A 12,117-nucleotide genomic window follows, 5' to 3' on the forward strand; every position below is an offset into this window, starting at 1 on the left:
CATTACCAGGCGTGGATTTTTTAAAGAATATTTTTGTCAAGGACCATTACCAGGCGTAGATTTTTTAAATAATATTTTTTCAAGGACCATTACCAGGCGTGGATTTTTTAAAGAATATTTTTTCAAGGACCATTACCAGGCGTGGATTTTTTAAAGAATATTTTTTCAAGGACCATTACTAGGCGTGGATTTTTTAAAGAATATTTTTTCAAGGACCATTAGCAGGCGTGGATTTTTTAAAGAATATTTTTTCAAGGACCATTAGCAGGCGTGGATTTTTTAAAGAATATTTTTTCAAGGACCATTAGCAGGCGTGTATTTATTAAAGAATATTTTTTCAAGGACCATTAACAGGCGTGGATTTTTTAAAGAATATTTTTTCAAGGACCATTAGCAGGCGTGGATTTTTTAAAGAATATTTTTTCAAGGACCATTAACAGGCGTGGATTTTTTAAAGAATATTTTTTCAGGGACCATTACAAGGCGTGGATTTTTTAAAGAATATTTTTTCAGGGACCATTACAAGGCGTGGATTTTTTAAAGAATATTTTTTCAGGGACCATTACAAGGCGTGGATTTTTTAAAGAATATTTTTTCAGGGACCATTACAAGGCGTGGATTTTTTAAAGAATATTTTTTCAGGGACCATTACAAGGCGTGGATTTTTTAAAGAATATTATTTCAGGGACCATTACAAGGCGTGGATTTTTTAAAGAATATTTTTTCAGGGACCATTACAAGGCGTGGATTTTTTAAAGAATATTTTTTCAGGGACCATTACAAGGCGTGGATTTTTTAAAGAATATTTTTTCAGGGACCATTACAAGGCGTGGATTTTTTAAAGAATATTTTTTCAGCGATCATTACAAGGCGTGGATTTTTTAAAGAATATTTTTTCAGGGACCATTACAAGGCGTGGATTTTTTAAAGAATATTTTTTCAGGGACCATTACAAGGCGTGGATTTTTTAAAGAATATTTTTTCAGGGACCATTACAAGGCGTGGATTTTTTAAAGAATATTTTTTCAGGGACCATTACAAGGCGTGGATTTTTTAAAGAATATTTTTTCAGGGACCATTACAAGGCGTGGATTTTTTAAAGAATATTTTTTCAGGGACCATTACAAGGCGTGGATTTTTTAAAGAATATTTTTTCAGGGACCATTACAAGGCGTGGATTTTTTAAAGAATATTTTTTCAGGGACCATTACAAGGCGTGGATTTTTTAAAGAATATTTTTTCGGGGACCATTACAAGGCGCGGATTTTTTAAAGAATATTTTTTCAAGGATCATTAACAGTGTGGATTTTTTAAAAAAATAATTTTTTAGGGACCATTAACAAGCATGGATTTTATAAAGAAGATTTTTTCAAGGACCATTACTAGGCGTGGATTTTTTAAAGAATATTTTTTCAAGGACCATTACAAGGCGTGGATTTTTTAAAGAATATTTTTTCAAGGACCATTACCAGGCGTGGATTTTTTTAAAGAATATTTTTTCAAGGACCATTAGCAGGCGTGGATTTTTTAAAGAATATTTTTTCAAGGACCATTAGCAGGCGTGGATTTTTTAAAGAATATTTTTTCAAGGACCATTACCAGGCGTGGATTTTTTAAAGAATATTTTTTCAAGGACCATTAGCAGGCGTGGATTTGTTAAAGAATATTTTTTCAAGGACCATTACTAGGCGTGGATTTTTTAAAGAATATTTTTTCAAGGACCATTACCAGGCGTGGATTTTTTAAAGAATATTTTTTCAAGGACCATTACCAGGCGTGGATTTTTTAAAGAATATTTTTTCAAGGACCATTACCAGGCGTGGATTTTTTAAAGAATATTTTTTCAAGGACCATTAGCAGGCGTGGATTTTTTAAAGAATATTTTTTCAAGGACCATTACCAGGCGTGGATTTTTTAAAGAATATTTTTTCAAGGACCATTAGCAGGCGTGGATTTTTTAAAGAATATTTTTTCAAGGACCATTAGCAGGCGTGGATTTTTTAAAGAATATTTTTTCAAGGACCATTACTAGGCGTGGATTTTTTAAAAATATTTTCTATGGGTCCATTACTAGGCGTGGATTTTTTAAAAATATTTTCTATGGGCCCATTACAAGGCGTGGATTTTTTAAAAATATTTTTTCAAGGACCATTACCAGGCGTGGATTTTTTAAAGAATATTTTTTCAAGGACCATTACCAGGCGTAGATTTTTTAAAGAATATTTTTTCAAGGACCATTACCAGGCGTGGATTTTTTAAAGAATATTTTTTCAAGGACCATTACCAGGCGTGGATTTTTTAAAGAATATTTTTTCAAGGACCATTACCAGGCGTGGATTTTTTAAAGAATATTTTTTCAAGGACCATTACCAGGCGTGGATTTTTTAAAGAATATTTTTTCAAGGACCATTACCAGGCGTGGATTTTTTAAAGAATATTTTTTCAAGGACCATTACCAGGCGTGGATTTTTTAAAGAATATTTTTTCAAGGACCATTACTAGGCGTGGATTTTTTAAAGAATATTTTTTCAAGGACCATTACCAGGCGTGGATTTTTTAAAGAATATTTTTTCAAGGACCATTAGCAGGCGTGGATTTTTTAAAGAATATTTTTTCAAGGACCATTAGCAGGCGTGGATTTGTTAAAGAATATTTTTTCAAGGACCATTAACAGGCGTGGATTTTTTAAAGAATATTTTTTCAAGGACCGTTAGCAGGCGTGGATTTTTTAAAGAATATTTTTTCAAGGACCATTAGCAGGCGTGGATTTGTTAAAGAATATTTTTTCAAGGACCATTAGCAGGCGTGGATTTGTTAAAGAATATTTTTTCAATGACCATTAACAGGCGTGGATTTCTTAAAGAATATTTTTTCAAGGACCATTAACAGGCGTGGATTTTTTAAAGAATATTTTTTCAAGGACCATTAGCAGGCGTGGATTTTTTAAAGAATATATTTTCAAGGACCATTAGCAGGCGTGGATTTTTTACAGATGATTTTTTATGTTTCTTTGCAGTACTTGGATTTTTTAAAATATTTGTATTTAGGGACCATTGCAAGGTGTAGGGTATTCAAGGTACGCTTATTTATTATAATTAATATTAATTCCTTCTAATTCCGTATATTCTTGTATAAAACTTACCAAACGCATTTCTATTACAAAACTAAGGTTATTGTTGCCTTTTATGTTATGAATAAAACTGAATTCAAAACTCGTCGTCATGTACATTGTCGTAAATATCAACATATTCTAATTCATTTTTTTGAATAATAACTTCATTAGTAAAACATAGCACAAATTAATTAAAAATATTATAAAAAATCTAAAATTTACGCCAATGCTGTCAGACGGTGGCCATAAGGCATTCGGTTAATATATTAAAAAAAAGAGTCGGAAGAACTTAATTTAAAAAACAAGGAAATTAGAAAAATGTCAGCCGGTTCGACGTTATTAGAAAATCCTGGCGGTGCTTCAATGCCAGGCGGTGCGGACAGTGGTTTAAGTCCTATGTGGACTGCCGTAATTGGCTTTGCAATAATTGCCGTGTTATTCGAAATATATATCCGAAATACTCGTGAATATAAGTTAACCAAAAATATGCCATCACCTCCAAGGCTGCCGATTGTTGGACATGGTCATATGGCTTTTAATTTATCCAATGCTGGTAAGGTTTCGCTGTGATGCAGGAAATTCAACATTGTCGCAAGGTCAAAAAGTGAAGATTTTGGAAACAAATTAAGGACAATCTGAGGAAAAATATTTTAAAAAATCAACGCTTGTGAATTTTTTTTTTCAAAAACCATTAAGGACGTGGTATTTTTTAAAAGAAGCGTGGATTTTTAAAGAAAAATTTTTGAAGGTCCATATCAATCGTGGACTTTTTAAAGAAACATTTTTGAAGCTTCATATCAATCGTGGATTTTTTAAAGAATATTTTTTAAAGGACATCGGCGTGGATTTTTTAAAGAATATTTTTTTAAATGACAAACAGAATAGTGGTTTTTTAAAGAAAACATTTTAAAGGAACAGAAGCGTGGATTTTTAAAGAAAAATTTTTGAAGGTCCATATCAATCGTGGATTTTTTTAAGGAAACAATTTTGAAGGTCCACATCAATCGTGGATTTTTTTAAGGAAACATTTTTGAAGGTCCATATCAATCGTGGTTTTTTTAAGGAAACATTTTTGAAGGTCCATATCAATCGTGGATTTTTTAAAAATATTTTTTCTATAGTCAAGCGTGAATTTTTTAAAAATATTTTTCTATAGTCAAGCGTGGATTTTTTAAAAATATTTTTTCTATAGTCCATTCTTAATCAAGCGTGGATTTTTTAAAAATATTTTTTCTATAGTCCATTCTATAGTCAAGCGTGGATTTTTTAAAAATATTTTTTCTATAGTCCATTCTTAATCAAGCGTGGATTTTTTAAAAATATTTTTTCTATAGTCCATTCTTAATCAAGGGTGGATTTTTTAAAAATATTTTTTCTATAGTCCATTCTTAATCAAGCGTGGATTTTTTAATCCATTCTTAATCAAGCGTGGATTTTTTAAAAATATTTTTTCTATAGTCCATTCTTAATCAAGCGTGGATTTTTTAAAAATATTTTTTCTATAGTCCATTATTAATCAAGCGTGGATTTTTTAAAAATATTTTTTCTATAGTCCATTCTTAATCAAGCGTGGATTTTTTAAAAATATTTTTTCCATAGTCAATTCTTAATCAAGCGTGGATTTTTTAATCCATTCTTAATCAAGCGTGGATTTTTTAAAAATATTTTTTCTATAGTCCATTCTTAATCAAGCGTGGATTTTTTAAAAATATTTTTTCTATAGTCCATTATTAATCAAGCGTGGATTTTTTAATCCATTCTTAATCAAGCGTGGATTTTTTAAAAATATTTTTTCTATAGTCTTAATCAAGCGTGGATTTTTTAAAAATATTTTTTCTATAGTCCATTATTAATCAAGCGTGGATTTTTTAAAAATATTTTTTCTATAGTCCATTCTAAATCAAGCGTGGATTTTTTAAAAATATTATTCAAAGGTACATAACAAGCGTGGATTTTTTAAAAATATTTTTCAAAGGTACATAACAAGAGTCGATTTAAAAAAAATGGCTAAGGTCCACATCTAGCGTGGATTAAAAAAATATTATTTTCAGGACCCTTTATTAATTCATGATTGTTTTTCTTTCCAGAAATAATGGCCGAAGCAATGAAATACATTGACAGTCCGGGTTCTGTGGCTCGCGTTATGTTAGGTCCTGTTATTGCCGTTGCCCTATGGAATCCCGTCGACATTGAAGCGGTGCTCAGCACCAGTAGCCACTTGGAAAAAGCACCCGAATATAAATATTTTCAACCCTGGTTTGGTAATGGTATTCTAATATCCAAAGGACATCATTGGTCGCATCATCGCAAAATGATTGCCCCCACCTTCCATCAAAGTATTTTGAAAAGTTTCATTCCGACCTTTGTCCAGCATTCAAAGAACGTGGTGGAACGTATGACTCACGAAGTGGGCAAAGAATTTGATGTTCACAACTATATGTCTCAGACAACCGTGGAAATATTACTTTCCACAGTTATGGGTGTAAAGAAGTTACCCGAACCCAATAAATGTTTGGAATACGCCAAGGCTGTTGTAGATATGTGTGATATTATTCACAAACGTCAGCTGAAAATCTATTATCGTCTGGATTCTCTGTTTCAATTTTCCAAATTAAATGACAAAAGTCATAATCTGTTGAATACAATTTTGAATATGACACGAAAAGTGGTTGACGAGCGTCAGAAAAATTTCAATGCCGATGCACGAGCTATTGTCGAGAATGTTACCGAGGCTGAGGCGCGAAAACAAAAGGCTAAAAAGACTGAAGGTTTACGTGACGATTTGGATGATATCGATGAGAATGATGTGGGTGAGTATTAGACCGATCTTTACCCTTCAGGGGTGTATATTGCAAATATTTTCTGAGAATAGTTTGCATTCCCCTAATGGATTCAAATGACCTCTGGATAAAAAATAAATATTGAAATCCCATTGCTTTATGCCATTTCAGGTGCAAAGAAACGTCTGGCCTTGTTGGATGCCATGATGGAAATGTCCAAGAATCCTGAAATCGAATGGACCGAAAAGGATATTATGGATGAAGTTAATACAATTATGTTTGAGGTGGGTTTGAAAACGATTAAATTTAAGCAACAGTACACTATTCAATTAATTTCCCCCTAGGGTCACGATACTACATCGGCTGCCTCCAGTTTTACCCTCTGTATTTTGGGCGTTTATCCGGACATACAAGAAAAAGTGATGGAAGAACAAAGAGCCATTTTCGGCGATGATCTAATGCGTGACTGCACCTTTAACGACACCATGGAAATGAAATATTTGGAGCGTGTAATAATGGAAACACTGCGTTTGTATCCACCAGTACCAATGATTGCACGTCGTGCTGAACATGACATTAAATTACCCTCAGGACCATATTCGATACCAAAAGGCACACGATTTGCCATTATACAATATGCCATACATCGTGATCCGAAATCTTTTCCAAATCCCAATAAATTTGATCCCGATAACTTCTTGCCCGAACGTATGGCCAAACGTCATTATTATAGTTATATACCATTCAGTGCTGGTGCCCGAAGCTGTGTGGGTCGGAAATTTGCAATGCTCAAGTTGAAAGTTTTACTTTCAACCATTATTCGCAATTTCATTGTGAAAAGTAATCAAAGAGAAGAAGATTTCCGTATGCAGGCAGATATTATTTTGAAAATGGAAAATGGTTTTAATATTTCACTGGAACCACGTTTAACCGGCAAAGCGATGTAAAAAGGGTGTAATATATTAATGTTGTAATGTTATTATAGGGTTTTAAGGATAAATGTAATAAGCTATATTATAATATATACATTGTCATATATACATTAAAAATGCTAAAATGTTGTAATTAAAAAAAAAACAAGTAATAAAAAATGAAATATGTCGTCGATCTCAGAAATTTGATTAGAAGTGTTAGTTTTTCTCAGATAATTGACATCTTAGTTGATATCCACATCAAAATATTTTTCGAGGAGATACAGGGCATATTTGACAATAAAATCCAAAAATACAGACACTCAGAATGAAAAAAACCTGTTTTAGGAACTTCATTTACGGTGGATATTTAAAAAACAAAGACATATATCTTCTAAAAAATAGTTTTTAATTCACCAATAATCTATAATGCCGAATTCCGTGGGAAAATGCGGATACAACTTTAAAATACCGAAAATGTAGCGGGTCCTTCCTTATATGTGGTCTATTTCATATTGTAGGCTTGAATGGTTTCTACCAATCATGGTTTTCTACCCTACTGGAACCACTCAATTTGGATCTATATCGAAATAGTTTTTCATGAATGTTTCTCATCATGGGCAATGCGATTAAAACCTTCAGTCGTATAATTTGGAAGGGTTTGTTGCGGTTGAGCAGGTATAAAAAACATTTATTAGTTTGGGTGCATCATGAAGATGAGGAAGGTCGGTCGGTTAGACAATTAAAGAGGTGTAAAGTGTGACAAGGACCATTGTCGAACAGATGTTCTCTATCGTGCCATCAATACAAATTGAAACGGCTACACCATTACTTACTACTCTGCTGATCTAAAGATTCGTTTTCCATAATTCTGCAACGATCAAGCAGATATCGACAACTTTTTGTTGAGCTGACGCAAGGGTATGAACTTTTTCTCCTCATGTAGCATATCTATTGGAGTCATGAGGGGACATTATTTTTGTAGACTCCATCTGGCTAATGTTATAGCCTACACAACTATGTTGTCAGGGTATTATAGCTTTGTGTGACCCAAGAGTTTGTAACGTCACGAAATGTTGGTTCTAGACCCACCGTTTAGTATATCGTCACATCTCGAGTAGCTAAGTCGATTTCGCCATGTGTGTCCGTTCCTCTGTCCATTATAATTTTTAAACACGATAGAGACAAAAAACAGTTGTGGAACAGTTTTAGCGTGCAGGACAGATTCTGGCAAAAAGCTCCCCTATTGTTTTTGGTAATTATAGGTTCCGGTTATGGTCAAGGTCAAGGATTAATTCCAAATTATAGGATTCCAGCTCTATCGGTTCACCTAAATCCATATTATATCAAATTTAGTATCATTTAGTACACATGCGTGCAAATTTTCGTTACTACCTACATCATGCAATACAATGAAAATCTTATTACACAATGTCGGGATTCCAGCTTTATCGGATCACTCTAAATCGAAATTGTACCAAATTTATTGCATTTTAGTACACATTAGTAGACATTTCAAAAAGTTCCTACATACCCCAATTCAACACCCCTACAGTGATCCTAACTCCAAATGTCAAGATTCCAGCTCTATCGGTTCACCTATATACAAATTTGGTACCATTTAGTATACATTAGTACAAATGTTCAAAATGTTCTACATACCTCAATTCTACTTCCCAACAATGATTCTACCGCCAAGTTTCAGAATCCCAGTGATATCAGTTCACAAAAATTAAAATTTTACCAAATATAATACAATTTCATACCTATGTGTATGAATTTCCAAAACTACACCAATACCCCAATCCTACACTCCAACAGTAACCCTATGTATAAATTTCAGCGTTCCATCGGTTCACCCAAATCCTCATTTGGTACCATTTTGTATATATTAGTTCAAATTTCCAAAACTTTCTACATATTCCAATACAGTTACCCTAACTCCAAATTTTAGAATTTCAGCTCTATTGGTTCAACCAAAATTTAAATTGTACCAAATTTAGTACACATTAGTACGAATTTCCGAAACTTCCTACAAAACCTACACACCAACAGTGATCCTAACAACAAATTTAAAGATTCCAGCACTATCGGTTCACCCAAATCCAAATTGTACCAATTATAGTACGATTTAACAATTTTCGTACACATAAGTAAACAATTTTCCAAACCATGCATATATTCCAATCTTAATCTCCGGTGGTAATGTTAATTTCAAATTTCAGGATTCCAGCTACATCCGTTTCTTTAAATTCAAATTGTACCAAATTTAGTATAGTTTCGTACTTTTTGTATATACGCTTTCAAAACCCAACTTCTCAACCTTAATTCCAAATTTCACGTTTTTAGCTCTACCCATTCACATGCTACGAAATGGTAACAAATTTAGTACATTTTAGTAATTTTCGCATACTTATAGTTCTAATGTCCAAAATAACCTTTTGGTACATCTATCCTACATTCCAAATTTCAGAGTTCTAGCTCCACCGGTTTGCCAATTACAAATGGTACCGTATTTAGTACTTTTCGTGCCGTTATAGTACGGATTTCCAAAAACCCATCTTTATCTGACACACATCACCCAAATTTCAAGATTCTAGCTTCTGCCGTTTCGTGTGGGGGTTGATGAATCGTTAAGTCAGTCAATCAATTAACTCTTTTATTAGTATATATATTTGGAAAATGTGCAAGTGCAAGAAAGAGGAGTTGATGACCTCTAATCTGTTAGGAGGGTGCAAATATCCACATAATAAAATATGTTGAATTAATGGGAGCTCCTATACCGAAAAAATCGCCAGAAAAAGATGATATTCTAAAAGTGGGGCTATTCCATAACGGGAATAAATATTGATCATTTTGGGTAGTGAAATTGGACAGCCAACGACACCCAAAATACAGAATATTAGGAGTACCGTTATATGGGGGCTACACCAAAACGAGAACCGATATATCCCATTTGCAATACCAAACATCCTAGGAGTACAAGCAATGTCTTATGAATGTTGACATTGCATTTTATTCTGATCAAAAATATATATAAATTGCGGGGTGAATATTTCGAAGTCTTGCAAATGAAATGAAAAATTTTGGGGCAATATTTTATATGCTAACTTATTTACTTGTACATAGTTCAATATTTTTAAGTAGTTTGAAATGGCAACATCGAGGGTAGCACCATGTAAATGAACAAGATCATTTGCAGCATACTTTTAGGATGAAATTATATGTGATATAAAATATTCGGTTCTCATTTCATGTTTAATAATTTGACGTTATTTATGAATATTGTTAAAAAGAATTACTGCACCTACATTGATCTTAGGTAATATTATTTTACAACTAACTCTAAGTATTTTTTTGTTATATGAAGTGTGTTCGAATATATTTTATTCGGTTGTCCATTTAAAATATGTACTAACATAAGATCCATAGCATACTTTTAGGATGCGTTTATTTTACTTATTTGTCATAAATGAAAAAAGTGAATGTTATATATTTAAAGGCAATGTGGATCGATTTTCAAAATGATCAATTTTTATTGAAGTTTGTAATTTATTTAAGGTATAAAGAAATGCCTATATTGTGTTTGATGGATCAATTTATGCTTGATTGATCGCTTATATTCAATTACTTGTCAAGTACACCCACACTTTGAACACGTGCAATTGCCAAATAACAAAACAAAAGAACAATGACAATGGAAATTTGCACGATATGAAATTTAAAATTGATGTACCATTTCTTTTTCTACTCTCTTCAATTGATTTGCTATTGTTGTGTGAAACAATACAAATTCAAATTTTGTGGTTATGCTTTCAATACAGCATTCATACAAATGAAAACGAAATTATTCATTCAAAAAATAGTATTCTCATTCATCGCAATTTATTTCCGGTGAGATTTCGTTCAATGCTCCCGTGTTGTTTTCATTTCCATACATTCAAAGAGGGTGAACAAGTGTGCCATATAGTAGAGCAGAGGTTAGGTTCAGTTCAAATGCTATCCTTGCATTGTTGTTGTTCGGGTATTGTCTTTAATTTCACTTTTCTTGGGTGAAAACAATGCTAGTTCGTGCGTCCGCCTCTTTTTGTTTCTTAAGACAACCGACACTTGTTGTTTTATTCATTTGTCTGTCCTTAAGGTATTGCTTTAATTGTTGAAAGAATTGTTGAGGTTTTATTCATTAACATCCTGTGGCCGTCAATTTATGCTAAGCGGAAGTAGATTTGCTGAATATGCCTTCAATGCTTTGTGAGTGAATTAAATTTGCATAGATTTCACTTTCACAAAACAAAAAGGGAATAAAATAAAAAATTACATTTTATAGTCATGAAGTTCAGTATGCACGTAGTGTGTCTTCGAAAAAAAAATAAAAATTTTTAACTTTAATTATAAATTACAAATTATAGATTATCAATAAATTTGACAGCTGATGTAATTTTTAAAAATGTGTTATTGCCACAATAACGTCATCGATATTTTTGTATGTCAAGTCCATTCATATTGACCGAATTCCACGTAAATAAAATATTATGCATAAATTGATGATTACGAAAATGTCGATTACACAAACAATATTCAATTAGAAAATTAAAAACAATAATTAATAAACCAGTGAGCGGAGCAGTATAGTCGGACGGGGCCGACCATACGATACCCCAAACAACTAACACAGAACACTATCTTTCTGAGGATTTTTATTCCGAGCCTGAGTAATATATCGTGATATTTGCCCCCTCTTGTCCGATTAGAGGTCAACAACACCTCTTCCTTACTTTTTTCGAATATTCAGTACAGTCCTTCTAATTACTTGTCCAGATTACCTTCACGGTGGGTTGTGCTGTGATTTTTGGATTATACTCGACTCGAAAACACACAAAAAATTAAGTTTTCGGTCCATTTCATCCCAAAATTTTAATCTGATCATCACCGAAAATTGTAGGCGTTGTTCTTGACCATAACTGGAACTTCATGAAAAATTTCAAAGCCATCAGCGCGATATTTCCCCCTCTAATGTGGTAATGGGTTACTAAATAATATTTGAATACGTAAGCACCTGTAAATATTTGACTGCAACTCCCACATCTGAGTAGATACATCACTATATTTGGTATCAATTTAAAGGCCAACCACTCCTCTTGAATATGCTATCAACTCCTCGGGTCTACATCCTCCAGGAGTAAATATATATGCCATAGAATACAAATTTTGTCATTTTTCACACAAAAGTCAGGGTCCATTTGACCCGCTAAATATTGACCGATCTTTATCAAAACATGCATGCTTATTCTCTGGCCCGATCCCCTTCTCCATG

At 32.8% G+C, this 12,117-nt stretch overlaps 1 protein-coding gene across 1 annotated transcript; it reads left to right on the top strand.

Annotated features, from left to right (window-relative positions):
• Positions 1–3,430: 3,430 nt before the first annotated feature.
• LOC133338789 (cytochrome P450 4g1-like) lies at positions 3,431–6,839 on the top strand. Its single transcript, XM_061546896.1, has 4 exons — positions 3,431–3,665; positions 5,200–5,922; positions 6,064–6,176; positions 6,237–6,839. The coding sequence occupies exons 1-4, from the start codon at positions 3,431–3,433 to the stop codon at positions 6,837–6,839; spliced, it is 1,674 nt and encodes a 557-aa protein (XP_061402880.1).
• The last annotated feature ends 5,278 nt before the right edge of the window (positions 6,840–12,117 follow it).

This window comes from Musca vetustissima, unplaced genomic scaffold (genome assembly GCF_032173495.1).
Source record: "Musca vetustissima isolate MV318-11 ecotype Yass unplaced genomic scaffold, APGP_CSIRO_Mvet_v1 utg11550, whole genome shotgun sequence".
NCBI classification, from domain to species: domain Eukaryota; kingdom Metazoa; phylum Arthropoda; class Insecta; order Diptera; family Muscidae; genus Musca; species Musca vetustissima.

Coding starts and splice junctions, on each gene's coding strand:
- LOC133338789 (XM_061546896.1), top strand. CDS start 3,431: ATGTCAGCCGGTTCGACGTTATTAGAAAATCCTGGCGGTGCTTCAATG. Junction 3,666..5,199: donor TTTTAATTTATCCAATGCTG/GTAAGGTTTCGC, acceptor TTTTCTTTCCAG/AAATAATGGCCGAAGCAATG. Junction 5,923..6,063: donor TATCGATGAGAATGATGTGG/GTGAGTATTAGA, acceptor ATGCCATTTCAG/GTGCAAAGAAACGTCTGGCC.